The 20,358-nt window shown below is 39.1% G+C and overlaps 1 protein-coding gene across 1 annotated transcript in view; it reads right to left on the reverse strand.

Moving 5' to 3' along the window:
* The window catches only part of LOC124064666 (sodium- and chloride-dependent transporter XTRP3-like), a 42,799-nt gene extending 29,421 nt beyond the window's left edge, over nucleotides 1-13,378 (reverse strand). The window contains exons 1-4 of the mRNA XM_046399312.1: nucleotides 12,831-13,378; nucleotides 6,775-6,915; nucleotides 6,266-6,357; nucleotides 5,917-6,144 (exon numbers count right to left, since the gene is read on the reverse strand). Of these exons, the coding sequence (XP_046255268.1) occupies nucleotides 5,917-6,144; nucleotides 6,266-6,357; nucleotides 6,775-6,915; nucleotides 12,831-12,954 (585 nt within the window). The 5' untranslated portion in view covers nucleotides 12,955-13,378. The remainder of the gene's footprint in view (nucleotides 1-5,916; nucleotides 6,145-6,265; nucleotides 6,358-6,774; nucleotides 6,916-12,830) is intronic.
* Nucleotides 13,379-20,358: the final 6,980 nt, after the last annotated feature.

The raw sequence follows: 20,358 nt of genomic DNA on the forward strand, positions 1-20,358 counted from the left end.
CAGCTCTTGTCGTGTCCTACGAGCTAGAGCTTTCCACTGTTCATAAAGGCTAGCAAGTTTCTTTTCCCTTTTGCTCTGTTCTTCTCTACAGTATGCTAGCATTTTTTCTGTGGGATTTCGCGTGCGCTCCGAGCGCCTAACTTTATCAGCAACATCACCGTCATCCTTTAACAGTTCAGTTAACATGTTTTCATTCATTTGCAAAGTCTCTTTAAGCTCTTGTCTGATAGCACCTTTTTCTGTTTCCTTTTTTAGCATTTCCTTGCCTTCTTCTATTACCTTTCGAAGGGTAGCGATCTTTTCATCCTTGCCGTTGGTGCCCGAAATGGCATCGTCTCCCTCCATTTTTGTTAGCTTTTATCCGTAAGTCCTTGTTGTTGTTTCTAAAGTCCTTTTCTCACCACCACACCGTCTTCAGCTAACCGCTATCCTTGTTCTTTTCCTTCGAAGTTTTGTTCCTTTTCGTCCGTATTTCCTCCATTGGAATCTTCTTAGCAGGCTAGCTGGAGAGGTGAAACTCTTACTGTACTGATCCCCGTAATTTTCGTGGCAATGATCTTCGACTGCTGGTTAAGTTTATGGTCTTTATTTTGTCACTCAAACTTGGTACATTGAACGTTGCATAAACTAAAACCACCGTAAGAGTTTGTGCCTCATTACGGGTCAGAAACTGAAAACATTAGCTCAGGTTGCACTATGTGACTATTTCTTATGAGCGCTGTAGCCTTATTGCAAGATTCCTGTAGCATGCGCAGTAGACCGACATCAAGCCTATCAAAATAAAAGCTCCTCTTTCAACAGTGCATAGAAAAGCATATGATTCCTCTGTACATTAACCAAAGTTACTGCTAATAAGAAAACATTAATGCAGTATCAAAAATAGAATGCATATCAACCTTTATATTAATAAGGAAATTCACCTAAAATAATGAACCTTTTGTGGGGTCATTTACACCAATGATTATGGTTCACCTAGAACTTCCAAACAGTGAGCAAGTCTGTTTCTCTCTGCCATTGAGTTTCTAATAGCTGATATTAGCTATAGTCAACTATGATATTTGACAATAGCTAAGGTTAGCACTTGTGCTAGTGAAAAAGGAATAAAAATAAAAATCAGTGGTCAAGTTAAATGAGTTTCACTTTAACTTGTGCAAGCCTAAGCTGTGTGCTAGCGGATTGGTCAAAGAAAATGAAAATGGCTTGGATGGGTGTATATCATACATTTGGAAACCGCTGAGACTCTGCATATGTCACTACAAGATTAATGGCCAAAAGGTTATCGTCGCTGCCCCATGAAAAAACATATCTCCACCTTTTATGTTTTTGACATTTTACATTACCTGTCCGCATTCCTCCCTGGCAACTGATGTGTTGGGTATTTATACGACAATCAGTCAAACCAATGTGTGCACGTCAATATCACATTACTATTTGCCCATGATTTATCTTGATTTCAGCATAAAATGCGACCCAAAAGCTTTTGTTAGCGTAATGTGTTAAGTGGACATGTAGAATGACTGCAATCAAGTTTGGTGGAAATGAAAAATGGGACTAGAGGATCGTAAATAACCGCACATCATTAGAGCACATAGGAAAAAAATGCTCCTGGAAAAACGAATTTTGGAGATACATTTTTTTTCATGGGGCAGCGACATTATGCAAAATTGCTGGTGTTGGTATTAGAGTTAAGGGTGAGTCGGTGGTGGTGTTAAAGTGGGTGTGGATGGGAGACCCAATTCGGAAAATTCTGTCTACCTGTCCACAATTTCTATTGGTTGGTCTGCAGGACCATACTTTGACTGCAGCTTGATGGGCAAATTTAAACTGCATGGTTTGAGTTTGATTTGATCCAGATAATTTATGCACTGTTAAATATTGAAAATTGTTGATATATGTCTATATATATATAGAGAGAGAGAGATATATTGCATGTATACACACACACACACACACACACACACACACGTATACAGCCATTTTTTATTGTTACAGTATACGATGCTTGCGGTTCATACTTTTCTGACTTCTTAGAGTTTTTATCAAGTCTAGTCGTTAAAATAAATTAAGTAATTATTGTGAATAGGCCTGTCACGATAACAAACTTTGCTGGACAATAAATTGTCACAGAAATTACTGCCATGCATGGTTGCTGTATTGCAGCATTTAGTTGCTACTGTTTTACAACAAATGCAACATACCGGCTCGCACAGCTTTGAAACCAGTTCCATCTCTGTTTTTACTCAAATTTCCCTTTTGTCAGCCAGTCTGTTTGGTAGAGAGAGAGAGACACGAGGAAAACAAACAAGCATGCAAATGGAATTTATCAAGGCCGGCAAAATTATCAAGCTCATTTTAATTTATCATGTGATGAATTGATTTATTGCTTATCACGACAGGCCTAATTGTGGGTGATTTTAATGTTCACGTGGACAATAACAGCAATGTACAAAGTACATTGCTGTTATTGACTCGACTCGCACATTGACTTGATTGGCTTCTGTCAGTGTGTGCATAAACCGACTCATTGTTTTAATCGCACTCTCGACCTTCTTCTGACTCATATCATTGAAACTGAACATTTAATTGTGTTTCCGCAAAATGAAGATAAGATAAGATAAGATAATATAATCCTTTATTAGTCCCATAACTGGGAAATTACAGCAGCAAACAGGATATAGAGGGTGCAAAGCATGCAAGGATAAGGGAAGGATGTGCATTCAAAAAGAATAAATACACAGGAAACAAGTACCTGCAGCTGTACACAGTACAGAAAAGAAAAAGACTATTTACACTAGAGTCCCTCAGTTATGATTAGTGGATGGATTAATTATTGCACACATCTGTTTCAGAGACTACGTATGTAGGTACTGATCCTATAGTGTTACATGAGTAAGGATTATTGCACAATTATTACTACACATGTATTATTGCAGGTCTGGTGTGACCATTTGTCCCATTACTGCACATGATTTATTGTCCAGTTAACACATTCAACACCTTAAATGTCCAAATCCTCTTTTATCTGACCATTGCTTAGTAACTTTTGAATCTCCATTACCTGACTACAAGCCACTAGGGAAGAATTCCTACCCCAGATGTCTATCCGATAATGCTCTTGCAAAATTTGAGGAACTGATACCATCTGCATTTATTTCATATTTCTGTATAACCGAACACTCCAATGCCTCTCAAACTGATCTTTTTGTGGACCATGCTGATAGCTCACTGAGAACAAAACTCAACATTATTGCCCCCCTGAAAAAGAAAATGACAAAGCAAAAGAGATTAGCGCCATGGTACGACCCCAACATCTGCAAATTAAAGCAAAACAGACAAAATCTCGAAAGGAAATGGTGTTCCACCAGACTAGAGGACTTTCACCTCGTCTGGCACAATAGTCTCAAATCATACATTAAGGCTCGATGGAATACCAGAGCAGTTTATTACTCTGCAATAATTTAAGAAAATGCGAATCACCCCAGGTTTCTCTTCAGCACTGTAGCCAGGCTGACAGAGAGTCACAGCAGTATTGAGACCTAACCCTTAGGAGTATTGATTTTATGACCTTTTTCATAATTGTAATCATTAGAGATGAAAATTCATCACCTCCTAACCTCAACTGATACTGACCTACCTTCAAACACAGAAGCCTTGGAAACAGAGTAAGACCAGACAATGATCAAGACTGCTTTTCTTCCATTGACCTCCACCAACTAAATTCACTCTCTTCATCTAGAAGTTTTACCCTTACTTAGCACCTCCCTGCTAGACATGTCTCTAATAACAAGCTACGTACCACAGTTCATTCAATTAGCTGTATTCAAAGCTCACCTTAAAAAGCCTACTCTTGATCTAGAGGACAACTACAGCTACAGATATAGATATAAATATCCAACCTTCCCTTTCTCTCTAAGATCCTTGAGAAAGCAGTTGCTATTCAGCTACACAGCTTTCTACAGAATAATAGCTTATTTGAGGATTTCCAGTCTGGTTGTAGACCTCATCACAGTACAGAAACAGCACTGGTCAACGACACTTGCATCAGAGGGTTTCCTCTCTGTACTCGCATTGTTAGACATCAGCACTGCATTGACACTATTGACCATTATATTTTATTAAACAGATTGGAACACTTACTTGGCATGAAAGGAACTGCATTAAGCTGGTTTCAGTCTTATTTATCAGATCAAACTCAATCCATTCATGTTAATGATGAATCATCCATACACACAAAAGTTAGTTACGGAGTCCCTCAGGGTTCAGAATCAGAATCAGAAAAGACTTTATTGCCATGTAAATGAAGAGGTTTCACATTACTAGGAATTTGTCTTGGTGATTGGTGCATACATAGAACGTAATGAGTAACATATAATTTGAAGAATAAAATAAAAATAAAAATAAAATAGAATAAGGTAACACAAAATAAAATAAGCGAAATAAATATTTTTCTGGAAGTAGTCCAAAAGTGAGGTAGTGCAGGGTGGAGTATAGTGCAAGTGGGTGAGGTAAACAGTGCAAATGAACAGCAGGTGGACAGTGAATGAGCAAAATCAATTGCTAAGGTGCAGGGCAGCATGTTAGTCAGTTGGTGTTCAACAGTCTAACAGCACAGGGGAAGAAACTGTACTTGAGGTGTACGTGAGGTTTTGGTCCGAATGGACCGTAACCTCCTGCCTGAAGGGAGTTCTGTGCTTGAACCAATATTATTCACCTTTTATATGCTACCCATTGATGATATTATCAGGAAACACTAAACACATTTTCACTGTTACGCAGATGATACAAAATTATATTTGTCTATGAAAACAGATGAAGCCAATCAGCTAACCAAACTTCAAGCATGCCTTAAATACATACAAACCTGGGTGACTTGCAATTTTCTATTTCTGAACTCAGACAAAACTGAAGTTATTGTGCTGGGCCCTAAACATCCTAAAAACAAATCATCAAGTGATATAGCTATCTTGGATGATATTACCTTGGCATCCAACCCCACCATAAGAAATCTGCTATCTTTGATCAGGATATGTCCTTTACCTCACACATAGTTCAAATTCCAGGGACTGTCTTCTTTCAAGTTCGCAATATTGCAAAAAATTAGGCACATTCTGTCACAAACAAATGCAGAAAAACTAGCCCACAGATTTATTACTTCCAGGCTGGACCATTGCAACTCCCTGTTATCAGGCTGCCCCAATAAGTCCCTAGAGGATCTCCAACTAATACAGAATACTGCTGCACATATACTGACAAAAACTCATATTAGAAAACATAAACAGAATCATGTGAGATGCAGAACAAATGAAAAGATGCAAGAACAGTGCTTTAATACCATCAGTCAGGCATGGTGGAAGCAGCGTGATGGTCTGGAGGTGCATCGGAGGTGGTAAAATAATAGATTTGTACAGAGTGGAAGGGACCTTGAGGAAGGAAAGCTATCACAAGAATTTGCAACGCTATGCCATACCCTGTGGACAGCACTTGATTGGGGCCAATTTCATCCCACAACAGGATAATGACCCAAAGCACATCTCCAAAATGTGTCAGCAATATTTAAAGAATAAGCAGCCAGCCAGAATACTGACTGTAATGGAGTGAGCAGCACAGTTAAAATCATCATTTTTAACGCATGTCCTGTTCATTTGTTATAATTCCTATTCAGACTAATTTCATATGTTTCCATGGAAAAAAAAAAAAATTCAGGTGATCCCAAACTTTTGGGCAGTATAGTAAATAAATAAATATCAAGTTATTTATTGATAGCTTGATTAATATACTGTATGTAATGTGTTTTTTTTTTTACATACATACAATATATTTCCAGTAGTTGATTGATTAGACCATGTGCAATGAGGAGTTCATATCAGTGTGTATGCTCTCAGTATTTGTAATTTGATAGACTTGGAGCTCTCTTACCTTTCCCGTTGATTTCACTCCTCGTACAATGAACAGGTAGGTAATCACCCAGGCAAGCAGAAGACATAGTGCCTGGCCGGTATGAATGCCTCCATTCTCTTCAATAGAAGAAGAGATGTTCAGTGTTTCCCTGTAGAAGAAGTACTGGGTGGGTGAAGCCCTTTCACACTCCTCTATAGGTCCTGTCAGGTTGGGATTGATGGGGCACTCTGCCCAGGGTAGGACTGACTGGGAATGGAGTGAAAACAGAGCATCAGAAGTGCGTTAACTTAGTGACTAAATGTGTGTGTGTGTGTGTGTGTGGTGCTGTTGAAATTAAAAAAATGTAATTTGTTAATCAGAAGCTCACTTGAAATGAATGAAAGAGGTACCAGAAGCTCCATGCATTGATGATGTTGTAATACAGACACAGATACAGGGATGTCACCACACTAGCAAGACCTAAAATGAAAGAATTAAACCAAAACTTAAAAATTCAAAAAAATCATTACAAAGAACAATTTTCTTTCTATTTCAAATATTCTACATCCATTTATAAACCCAGCTTAGAATTTAGAGTCCAATCTTCATGGTGGCAGAGGGGGTGGGAAGGGAAGAGCCTTCAGTTTGCTGACAGCCTGATGAATGAAGCTACCAGCTTCATTCACCATTTGTACACATTGGTAGCAGTCTCATAGCAGACACTCACTGTCTTAATAAAATAAATCATGCAATAAATCATGCAGTTTTCTTTTCTTTGTCACCAGAAAAACAAAAGATTATCTGCCTGATCAGTACTCTTTCAGAATACAATGAGTCCCAAATCTTTATCAATGAACAGTACAGTTAGAACAGTCAGTTGGCTCGGTGAACACTTACCCACTCCTCCCAAATACGGGCTGATGGTAGTCCATGCACCAATGCTGCCTTGCCTCGTCTTCTGACCAATAGCAAGCTCCATGTAGAATAAGGGAACACCCTCCAGAACCAGCATGATGAGGTATGGAATCAAAAATCCCCCTTAAGGTGAAATATAGTTGTACTTAGGCACTCAAAAAAACACACAAACAAAATATCTGTTACTGCTAGTCTAAGCATTCATTCTTTAAGCATGAACTAGGCTGTGAATGTGTCCTGCATTGATTTGGTGTAGCGAATAATATCCTTGCACAGCTCAAAATGACATCTTGAATTTTTTTTTTTTTGTCCAACCAATTCAGTTTTCAATTCAGTTTATTTATATAGTGCCAATTCACAACAAAAGTTATCTCATGACACTTTCCAATTTGAGCAGGTCTAGACCAAACTCTTTAATTAAATTGTAAAATAGAGAGAGCCCAACATTCCCCCTTGAGGGCGGCCCTCTGCCTTGACCGGTTGGGTTGAGAGAGAGGGAAAGAGAGAGAGAGAGAGAGAGAGAGAGAGAGAGAGAGAGAGAGCAGGAGAGCGAGAGAGAGAGCAAGGGAGAGAGGCAGAGGGGGTATAAAAGTATAAAAAGTATAAAATCCATAGACTCTTTGTTTACTGTCATTAATGACATTGAAAAGCAGCAAATTCTTACTTTTAAGAAGCTGGAACCTCTAAATGCATGACATTTTACCTGAAGAATTACTTAAATTATTTTTAAAATATATTTGTGTGTGTGTGTATCAATGTATTTTTAAAAACTAATTTTCTTTTGATCGATTAATCAGTTAACTGAGTAATTGTTGCAGCTCCATACTGGAGAAATGACTGTAAGTACCAAGCTATAGCACTGGACTGCAAAAAATTATATACAAATGTATAAACTAATAAACTGGTATCTTTGTGTATGAACTGTAAGGTACTTACACACGCAATTCAGCATTTTTCCAATCATCTGTATTTTTTGTTGACTGCCAATAAAATTCATTAATTTAAACGTACTACTTTGCCTCTCATCCTCTCTCCATCTGTACCATAATGTGGTTTCATCCACTACCCCTCACACACCACTGAATAATCTGAATCTGTAAAAATAATTAATGTCTAAAGTTTGCAAATACATTTTGTGAAGTAAAAAGTATGGTACTTTCCTCCAAAATGTGAAAAAACATATAAAGTATTGACCCACACCCCACCCCCTCTCCCTCTCTCCCTTGCGCTCTCTCTCTCTCTCTCTCTCTCTCTCTCTCTCTCTCTCTCTCTCAACCCAACCAGTCAAGGCAGATGGCCGCCCATCTTGAGCCGGGGTCTGCTCCCAGGTTTCTGCCTTCTAGACCTGCTCTAATTGGAAAGTGTCATGAGATAACTTTTGTTGTGAATTGGCGCTATATAAATAAACTGAATTGAAATTGAAATTGAATATGCCAAGATGATATATTCAAGTTTAACAATATTTTCTGTTGTTTGAAGGAAAATCTGAGTGCGACAAAGACCAAGACTGGTTTTAGACTCCAACTACCTTGCATAGACATGGAAGAGTTAGAAGGAGCTCTGTACATTCCCAAGGGAATGCAGAAAAAAGTATGAGAGGGTGGAAGAGAGATATTGATCACTTTGATGAGTGACAACGCAGCAGCGAGGAGAACAGTGAGTTCAGTGATGGCACTATTTGATATGCACTGTAATTTGATGGATTGCATGACAACTGCAACAAGTATTTTACAGACTTCAGAGTGTTGGCCAGTATGTATAATTTTAGAGATGTTAAGACTCACTGATTAGAGATTGAATTGTGTGTGGCACAAATAGTTCTGCAATTAAATTACTCAGGGAATAGACACATCTGACACTTGACAAATGCCTGCAATTATGTAGTTATGGAGCTGTCAAAGAACAGCAAAACAAGCACATATTCATTAGTTCCCTTAAATAGACAAACCATTTCTAAAAGCCTTTTGAATTTGTATCATACAAATAATATATCAACCATACTACCCATTTGTAATCCACATCATGAATAGGTTTAGGACCATCAGTACAATCATAGAAGCCTCAGACAATGTAGCAAAATCTGCAGTTGTGACATGTTAGAACTTAGCATATTAGAATGGCTGCAGCCAAACTAAAGCAAGATGTCTCACTCTTGAAGAGAGTAGGACTTTCAAAAAACAAGTTCTACCATCTTCTGGATGCATTTTGATTGTGACAGACAAAGAAAGATTCTACACCCTCATGGCACAGCATACAGACTGGGCCAAAGTGGGTACGGATTTATTTACCTTTCATAAAAAACACTAATTGGTAAGTGCAATTTATTATTTCAGTTTTTGGGAGATACATTATCCACCAGATGCTAAGAGAAGCAGTTATCAGAAAGATAAAGCCCTACGTTGCATGATAGCGGATACCAGATATGGTGATTTTGGATAACGACAGTACAGGGGCACAGGGGATTAGCACTGTCACCTCACAGCAAGAGGGTTCCAGGTTTGAGTCTGAGTCTGGGCCCTTCTGTGTGGAGTTTGCATGTTCTCCCTGTGCCTGTGTGGGCTTCCTCCCACAAGGTAGTTAAATTTGCTACTCTACATTGCCCCTCAGTGTGCAAGCATGTATGATTGTCTGTCTTTGTGTGTCAGCCCTGCGACTAACTGGTGACCAGTCCAGGGCCCCCCACTGACCCTGACAGATAAAGCGGTAAATGGACGGATGGACGGCAGTATATGTCTCAGTTGTTTCAGCAATTTGAACACAGAACATTTTCATCTGGATATCTGCAGAGTAATGGGAAGGCTGAGTTAGCAGTAAAAAGCAAAAAGAGCCAAATGTCCCATGCTGGAAGCTGCAGCTGTGGGACAGGATCCATACAACACATTGGATCCATAAAACACACTGAGCCAAGGTCTTACTATGAGCCCAAGACAGACTTCTGAGGAGAGTACAAGGACCTATCTTCCTACAAACGACACACAATGACTGATACACAACAGGCAGAGACAGGAGAAATGCTACAACTGTGCAGGGAAGGGCATGGAATCTTAAAAAAGATGACAGTATGTTCAGCCTTTTGACATAGGTCTGGAAATCTGCAAAGGTGATTACAACCTGTAAGCCATCGACCTTTTAGAGGTGGAACTGGAGTCAGGAAGTGTTCTGGGAAGGACTTATCATCACGTCTGACACAAACGCTGTATGTCTCCTCCACCCACATAAAGAGGGACTGCAGTACACACACCAAAGGAGGCAGTGGTTGAACAGGGTCAAGCAGGGGACCAACACATTATCACTCCTAGGCTGGTCTGATGGCATGGCTACCTGAATGATTTTAGTTGATGAGGAGACTTAGGACTCTCATGGACTGAGAAAAGCACAATATTAAGGATCAAAGTCATAAGAATAAAGTACATGCACAGTTTGTTTTAGTTCCAAGGTTCTGTTAGGTATATCTCTCCTGATAACATGAGCCCAACAGAAGGCTACAGTGCCTAATTTAATTTATTTTCAATTTAATGTTGAGAATTCAAGTCTTTTTGGATAATGAGGATAATACTGACCACTGAGTTAAGGTGATATGTTGAAAGCAAAAGAATTAAAAAAAAAAAAAAGATGTAACAATAGAATTGTTGTTCCTAGTATATGGGGACAAATTTCAGTGTGACACTGACCAAGAGTAATACTGAGCTAATTTTCTAACTTAAGGATTCTTCCTTGGTAGAACAGACCCTTCCAAGTACAGATGCTAGGCAAGGCTTCGTCATTTTACAAACAGGACTGGTGCAAGAACGTGGACATGGTCTACAGAAAGGGCCAGAGTCGCCTCTACTTTCTGAGGCGGCTGAGGTCCTTCAACATCTGCAGGACGATGCTGAGGATGTTCTATGAGTTGGTGGTGTCCAGTGCCGTCACATATGCTGTTGCCTGCTGGGGCAGCTGCCTGAGGGTGAGGGACACTAACAGACTCAATAGAATCATTAAGAAGGCCAGCCATGTTGTGGGAGAGGAACTGGACTCTCTGACAGTGGTGTCTGAGAGGAGGATGTTGTCCAAAATAAGAACTATACTGGACTTTCCCTCTCACCCTCTCCACAATGTGCTGATCGGCTACAGGAGCTCGTTCAGCAACAGACTCTTACTGCCACGATGCACCACAGAGCGACACAGGAAATCATTCCTGCCTGTCACCATCAAACTGTTAAACTCAGCACTGTGACCGACACACTTACTTTATATATACAATGTATATATTGTTTCACACACGTAAATACCTGTATTTTTAGATTTATACTTATCTTGTTTTTGTTTATCCTATTTTTATACCTTTCACTTTTCTTTCTTGGTCGGGAAAACTGCAGGTGCAATGTCTGTACGAAAAAGAATTTCCCTTTGGGGATAAATAAAGGATAGCATGAGGGGAACACATAAGCGAGCACACAATTCCAAACTGCCAAAGAAGAAAGATTAGAAGACACAAGTGCACAGGACTGAGGGTACGCTCAGTGTGCTGAGGATGCGCACAGGCAACCTTGAAAATTGTCTGTGCGAAGGATTCTGCAGTTTGTAGAATTTGAAGGATTCTGGGCATCGTAGCAGTCCTTTGGTGCAACTTCATAGGAAATTGTTGTTATTATTGGGAATGCATAAAATAGCATTAGACGACTGTTATGAGTTGAATTTCTTCATTTAGTTTGACATCTACCCATACACACGTATATGTCTGAATATATATTTTATCTTCCCTTAGGTTTACAGGGCTGACTGTGGTTAACAATTCAAGATGATACATTTTTTTTAATTAAACAGTAGTCCTCATCTCCATAAATCTGAACCAATGGAACTACATCAAACCTTGTGGGAGTAATGAGAATATTGAGTATTTCAGTATTATTCATTTAGCAATTTCTGGGCACAAAATGATTCAACTACACTTTTTGGAATTAGTTGAACCATGATTATGTTCATTTAGTTGTCCACATCCAACCCTGAGCAAGCTGTCACGTCTCCACTGGTTTCCTTGCTTTGGAAGTTGCACAGTATGTGTGCTCATTACAGTCCATGTGTGCTCATTGTGCATCGGACCTTAAAGACATAACAGTTCTGTTACCTCTGCTGTGGACGCTTTAAGGCCTGTTTGATGAAAACATCCGACAATGACCCTGTTCAGTTTGACCCGCGCTTTACACTCATGTATCCACACAGGAGGAACAGAGAGAGACGCAGCGTGAAAGTGACATAATTCTCCTTTACAAGGCATTCTTTCACAAAGCACGCAACCAACAGTCACCTTAAAGCTACCCTTTAATAGCTGCACCTAATAATCACCTACACTGACTCTTATCACCTCACTAAAGCACTTTTAACAGCAGTTAGAGAGTAAAGTCTGTAGATAGACTAGGCCTTTAAATGTCTAATACATTTACTATTAACACATTAACAGTATTGCTTCCTGGTTCTACCCTTGTTACGGCCATGCAATCCTCTCTAGTTTATTGGTGGTTTTAACTTTGAGTTAACAGACTGTTTTGCAATAAGTCTTTCAGTCCGATAAGGATTTGTTTGGAAATTTACCGCCAGAAACAATCCGCCTGCATGACTCAGATTATAAACAAGTCAATAAACCGGTCCATATTGTCCTGTATCAGAACAACTGGGATGTTTTTAGATAATCTTTCACCAATTTATTACTTTATCATTGTTTTTATTTTTATTTTTAACTTCACAAAAAATATGAAGGTAGAACTGCGCTCGGGAGCCCCGTCTGTGTGAAACGAGTTAAAACGATAATAATAACCTACTCCATCTTTCATATTAACACAACACACTGAAATCAAACTCAATCTGAGGAGCAGAACACACTCCTCACTCAAACCCAGCTTGTTACAACTGAATGGGATCTGAAAACGTCCGTTAGACTTTGTGCGCCAGCGATTATCTCCTCACATGATCTTTCAAAGCGTTTTTCTTTAGTAAATTAACTTCATTATTCAACTGTGTGTGTGTGTGTGTGTGTGTGTGTAAATGGCCTTCAGTCTTACCTCCACCGTGCATTTGGCACAGGTATGGAAACCGCCACACGTTCCCCAATCCAACTGCATACGATACGCACGCCAGTACAAACTGCATGGGGTTCTCCCAACTGGGTCTCGCATCTTTTTCCATTTCTGCGTTCTCTCAGTGTTCTCTCAGTGTTCTCTCAGAGTTGTTTCCTCAGCAGCCGAAGCCTCAGCCAGTCAGCAGAACAGTAAGGGACGGGATGAGTGCGCGCTGTGGAGAAGGATGTCCGCCACCGCGCGTCCTTTCAGCGTTTTATAAGCTCACGGTTACTGTATTGGGTCCAATCCAAGGAGGAGGTGCCTTTCACAGGAGAATTACTGCGTTTGTGGTGTAACAAACACCTCCCACGACCCTTTGACATGGGGACGCCGTCGATGCTTCTGGAGACATGGGCCCAGTCCTTACATGATTAAAGTAATTGTTTAAATACTATTAAAACTGAGAAGGTACTCAAAGCAAATACTCAAGTATATTAGAAGCCACCTGATATTTAGCTTATCTATACACAGTGTTTCTGTTTTTTGTTCATATTTCACATACATTTTTATCTAATTATCCCTCTGCCAAAATGACTGACATTAAGAGATGGAAGATGTTTTCAATCAAACTAAGCATGAGGTGGGAGGGACATTGGACATAACCCAGGTGAATGTTTGATTGTGCAGGCTCCTTATAGCAACAGTACTCTGTCTTCTGTGGAAAGTCCAAGCCCACCCTTGTCTTCACCTGAACTTGACCTGACTATTTTCATTAACTAACCCACTTCTCTGCAGCTTTTAAGCTGACGTTCGTATTTTAGATTGAGACTAAAGTGCACTTTTTCAAGCCGTAGTTTGTTTTTATTGTGCTTTGGGATGATTACATGGTTATGTAACTTTGATATTGTGGAGTCGGGAGTCACATGCCGCTTGTGTATATATAGCCTTTTACAGTGTTTCAGAGGTGAGTAAGCAATCCGTCATACACATGTTGATCAAAATTGCATGTAATTGATGTCTTATAAAACTCAAATCAATAATATCAAGGTAGCTGCATTTGATAATTAATAATTTAGCTCCACTACTTTGTGTTTCAATGAAAAAAATGACCAAAGGAATTTTGAAATCAAATTGGAGGTTTTTATTTCTTTTTACTGATTTTTCTTTTTTTTTTTTAAACAGACATAACATTTTACTTTTGCTTAATTCATGCACTCATATGTCTGCATCTCACATGCTTTTATTTAAAGTGGACAGTAAGTGGTGTTTTAGGTTTTGTCACAACTTGGGGTCCACAGAAGATAACCTGAGCAGAACCTCTGACTGTCCAGCTCTTGCATGCTGGGACATTTGCACAACAAATGATGAGGAAATGATGATGTGCTGGATCACCAATTGGAGATCATAGTGTGATGGAAGTTTTTTATGTTTTGTAGTAATAATGACATAATGTTTACTTTTGACTTCATACTTAATGTAGTTAATCTGTAGCTCTAGTTGTGTAGTGTTATAGTGACCAAGTAATGACCTGATGAACTGACTGTTTCAAGGCCCAACAGATGCCTTTTAGAACTTCTTCCAAAATACTTTTTTACTTCCCAGTGGTACATATCCATCTAATTTATTGAACCTGGCATGAATTTTAGCATTAAAAAAATAAAATTTGGCATCAAAAACAAAATATGAACTATAAAAGGAAACACTGGCATATAAACATTTATATATGTAAAGTTGCATAGGCAATGAAACAAAACAATTGGCACTGCAAAAAAATTCCAAAGGAAAAAAATATCAACTTTTATTTTATATTTTAATGTGTATTTCTTCCTATATGTCCATCTATGATAATTTTGTTTCTGTGTTTTTTTAGCGTTTTTTTAAGGCAGTAATGACAAATTTTCAGTTTCTGCTTTTACCATTGTGGCATGGAGGTCCAAAGATAAAGTGATAAGCATATCTGCATACTGATTTAAAACATCAGTTCTCTGAACTGCAGGTCTGCTCATCTGCTCTGAAGCCTCAATGTGTACACACACGCACAATATGGATTTTATTTGAACCTCCCAAACCACAAGTAGCTACTGAGTCTGTTTCTGCTTGAGAACCCAGAATGCAGGCCACAAACATACAGAAACAATCGAATTGATTAGAAGAGTTTTTAAGGAGTTTTTATCTTGACTTAGTCCTTTAAGAGTATTTCCAGGGGACAGAGATGAGGTGGGGCAGGGATGATCGGCTGGAGATGTGCAGGGAGGAGTAATGGTTCAGTGGAGTTCCAAAGAATGAGCATCCTGGAGATTTTCTTCAGGCTGAGAGTGGAGCAGAGACAAAAAAGAGGAACTGGACCTAAGGAAGAGGCCTGAGACATAATACCTTAGTATGAATTGTAACATCTTTGGAGGAATGAGCTGGTCTTTAAATAGCACAAGCGGGAGGTGGAGTTGATAAGCAGATCAGACTCAGGTGTGTCAGAGAGTTGGCGGGAAAGATCAGGAAACCAGCTCGGTGACATACAAACGCAACAAAGAGAGAGAGAAGACATGGACACATGGACACACATGGACAAACCAAAACACCAGAGAGGGGAAAACAGAGGAGAACAAGGAAACAGGAGCAAAAAATAGCAACCCCTGTTTCGGTGGAACTTTTATCAGTGTCAGATATTTGTTTCAATGCCGATACAGCTTTTTCGAAAGCAAATGTGTTAATGCCAGAGTATTCTTTTTCAGTTTATGTGTTGTTTAAGTTTTTTTTTCTGCCCAAAATATCACTGTCAACTACCATTTCTACTTCCACCTCAATACATTGGATGTGAATAATTCTGAAAGCATCACAAAAGTTAAATCTCAAAAGCAACCTGTTTTAGTGTTTTCACTGAAACTTGTTTATATTAAAGGAACTGTCCCAAAGAAAACTATAATTCAGGGCCATACAAGACACCATGACTCTTAAATGTAGCTGGTTGTATACAGGGCACGTGTGAGGTTTCTTGCTGTGTCCCACTTTTTAAGTGCACCCCACCCCCTACCATTCAAAGAATTCAATCAGTCTGTGTTTCAGTAATGTCTCTTGACAGACTCTAAATGCAGAATGAAGACTTTGCTCTTGTTTTTGATTCCAGTTAGTGCAAACATATCTCAACAGTCAAATGCTGTCGAATTATTACTAGGCAGAGGAAATGCATGAAAAACCCTAAACTGACTCCAACAGGGCTATAAATCCTAAATATCACAGATTTAAGGACTTGTCAACATTTTTTCTATATATATTTTTAGAAAGTAGTATGTGTTAGAGTTTAGTAACTTACAAAAACAGATCTAAACTTTTGTAATCTAAATGTTGTAATACATAGATTATACTGTCATATATGTGTTTCAGCAATTTAAAAAAACAGGACCTACCACTGGCTAAATGTAAAAAAGTAAAAATGTACCCACTGTGGAACTAATAAAGGCCTGTCTTATCTTATCTTAGTTTTATTGTCTAAACCTAACTAATAAGTTGTAATGTCTAACAAAATATACATACACAAAAATAAAATCCCTCAAATACCAATATTAATTACTCCCCTATGTCTAAATCATCACTGACAAATATTTTTATGCATTTATACATTATAAATTGAACAGAGGATCAGTTTTAGTTTAAATACACTTGCACCTGGACGCTCCAATAAGTGGGTCATCATTATCCTCACAAACACTCCATCAAGAAGACAAAGGAATATGACAAACAAGTACAGGCACTGATCTGGACAAGATTACTGAAAAGAACCAAGGAAGGCATAGGGTGTCACAGCAAAGATGTTAGACAGTTTTCCCTCCTCAAACGTCACCCCAACCGGATTTGAAATAATTTTGTCACACAACATTAAACTTGGAAAAATGCAAAAATCAGGGAATGCTTGTAAATTGTCCGTTAATGAAAAAAATAATTTTGCAGGCAACATCCTTTGCTATACCTCAGGCTGAGGGTTATCATACTGGCTTTTAACACATATATGCCTGCATAGTTTGTGTGTAAACTGAGTAATAATTACATCAACTAGTTAGCAGATCCACGCTAATATCAGAATGTTATGCTGATCTGTGTGGCAGGAACTCTAGTTCCAGTGTTTAGCCTTCTGCTCTGCACTGTTGGAGGCCGTGCTATGAACGCAAGCTGCAGCTGCTCAAGAAGAATCTGTTTTGCCTTGTTCCCCACAGAAAGGAAAACTTTCTGTCCTAGATACATCCATCTGTCTCAGATGCTATGTTTACTTGAGATTTCATCACAGTTCTGCTTCAGCCATTGAGAGGCCTGGAAAATGTGTTAAGAGAGCATGCTGTAAGGATGCTGTAGAGCAGCCTGGCAATCAGAGGGGGGGCTGAGGGGATATGTTTTGTCAACAGACATGGAATTCTATGAGACCCTACTCTCACAATAAACTATAAAAGCTTCTCTGAAGTATAGTGGCTTTCAGACACTCAACTCTGAAGAGAGGGACAGCCAGACAGAGACTTTCAGATGTCAAAATAACACTTTTACAGCAAATATAACAACATTCTCTGTCATGAATCTGAGGGCTGGACTACAAAGGGGGATTAACTGGGATTGCTTAACTTTGTGTTAAATGCATAAAACGATGAATAAGATGTGGGTTAGTCGATTCAGTGTCAACTTAAATGGAGTGCGTGCTCCTTCTTGTAAAAGAGAAGTGTTCAGCAATGCAGGGAACGTTTTTTTCATAAGGACTCATGCTCCGCGTTACGAATGTGTAATGATAATGGAGACCTACAATGTGTTTATAAGTAAGGTTACAGCGTTTCCGTCTTCTCTATTTTGCCTTGCAGACTCCTCTTTTATTTGTAATTTAACTGATACGTAAGGAACAGTGGCCTATTTGGGCATTTGTAGGTGAGAAAATTGTGAGACTGGGAGAGCAGGATGATATTTTAAGAAAAAAGTTGGTATTTCCAAGATAGAGGGGTAAATTTACAAAAAAAAATTAATAATAATAATAATAATAATGAAAATGACTTATAAAAATTGTAGCAAACAGCGTGAAACAGGAGGTCCAACCACAATCTATGAGAACTTGTGAGGATGAGGGCAAGGTAGTATCATGCATTAATGGGACATAAATGTGTACAGAGTGAGAGAGGAGGAGGAGAGATATAGTAGAGTGTATAGTATAGCATAGTATACGCAAGCGGGAAATCCCCCAGCAGTCAAGAACTGCACAACTAGGGGCTACTATTGTTTAAATAATTAATTTCAAAATACTTTTTTAAATTTACACAGGTAAAAGAAGGCAGTGACATTTGTTTTATGTGTGAGTTAAAGGACCCAGATTCCTTATGGAGGAGGCCAAGGCCAGAGTTGCCTTATCATTAGATAATTTGTTTCTAAGACCTTTAGGGCCCAGCTCAATGAATCAATCAATTACAGCACTAAGGTCTAACAATACAAGTACAGAGACAAGTCACAGGTCTGCAGCTGACTGGAAATCCTCTGATAAACAATCCTTACCTAGAAAGTCACATAACTGATTGACACAAGCTGTCTTGAGGATCTTGGAGAAAAAAGGAAGGTTAGGTATACAGTCATGGAAAAAAATTTTAGACCACCCTTTCTTTCTTCAATTTCTTGTTCATTTTAATGCCTGGTACCACTAAAGGTATATGACCTTAGGAATACAATGAACACAACAAAAAATGCAGCTGATTCTATAATACTGACCAGACAAGACAAGACAAGACAACTTTATTTGTATAGCCCATTTTTACAAGCAGTTTGTCTCAAAGGGCTTAACATAACATCAGCAACATCCTCTGCCCTTCGACCCTCACATCGACTAAGGAAAAACTCCCAGAAAAACCTTTAACAGGAAAAAATGGAAGAAACCTCAGGGTGAGCAACAGAGGAGGGATCCCTCACCCAGGACGGGCAGACGTGCAATGGATGTTGTACAGGCAGGAAAGCAGTTAACAACATGAGAATGACATTACTAAAAAGACAAGTAAAACAAAATCTCAACTGCTTAGTTTCATTTTTGATACCACCTCAATATCAAGAATGATGTCTCCTCAGTCCTGTCCTCCATCATCAAAACATGGTTATGCCTGGCTTGGATGTTTCCACCATACTGACTGCTGCTGACCTCCTGTCCCACAAGAAACAGTACCCTGCTGCCTCCTCCAGAGTGTTGTATTTTGTTGAACGGAAGCGTCGCCCATCGTGAACGTTGCCATGAGAGTCAGGAGGCTCTGCGACTTCTGAGGCATTGGGACAAACTCACACTGCTGGATTGCATTCTCAGTCGGGTCTCAAAGGACTCGTTAACCAAGTGCAAATGGTTCCAGTTTGTTGTCCCCAACTCTTTAAGGTCTGGCATGATATGGAGAAGAATGTGCGCAGTCATGTTAGCAACAGTCCCAGATGTATTCTCATCAAAACCCCAGAGTCAGCTGTGAGAGCCCCTTTAGAGAGCATTTAGACCACTGCTCCATTAGAGCTTGTATGTATCGACTTTTGGTCAGCCGAGGTCAACAACAACAAATCTGTGGATGTCCTTGAGATCACTAATCATTTCACGAAGCTAGCCCATGCTTTTCAGTGTCGGGACCAGACTGCAAAGAGAGTGGGAAAGAAACTCTGGGATGGATTCTTCTGTTTATGGCTTTCCACAGCGCATCCACTTCGATCAGGGTGCGAATTAGCCATTTGCAGGGACATACTCTGGGGAGTCATCTTCGTCAGTCTTGAGTGATTTTTAATAAAAACTTTTTGTACAGTCAATCAATGCAATATTGACATAACCTGGTGTTTAAAAAGTTTACATCCTCTGCAGTGGTTGACTTACATACCCTATTTTTTCCCTCCACAAACCTCCATCACTTGTGCTGACACTCGTTTACCTCTCTCTTGCCTCTGCCTCAATAGCCCTATCATACTTCATTTTCAATTTCACAAAGTTCCTCTAAAGAAAGAGACATAATCTATCCTGAAAAAGAGAAAACAGTACATACATAAGACACATGACGTTGATCAATAACGTTACATCTCAGTCACAAAACGAATGTATAAATAAACACAGCCGTAACCCAAACACTGCTAGGATAGCAGAGCTACTTAGCCTAGCATTGGCTACCGTAATGTCAGACCGGCGTGCGTTTAATGCTACGGATATGTCACACTACTTCAGTACAGGCACTGATCTATGCTCATGTCATGAGCCACCTGCTGACCATTCGCACTGTTTACCTCACTAACTAGCACTACTTCCACTCAGCACTACCTCACTTTTGTACTACCTCCAGAACCATATTAATTTACTTATTTTATTTTGTTTTACCTTATTCTATTTTATTTTATTTTATTTTATTCTATTATTATATGTTACTCGTTCTACAGTGATATTTCAGAAGTGAAATGAAGTTTATAGGATTAACAGAAAGTGTGCAATAATTACTTAAACAACATTAGGCAGGTGCATAAATTTGGGCACCACAACAGAAAAATGACATCAATATTTCGTAGATCCTCCTTT

This window comes from Scatophagus argus, chromosome 9, assembly GCF_020382885.2.
Source record: "Scatophagus argus isolate fScaArg1 chromosome 9, fScaArg1.pri, whole genome shotgun sequence".
Taxonomy (NCBI): Eukaryota; Metazoa; Chordata; class Actinopteri; family Scatophagidae; genus Scatophagus; species Scatophagus argus.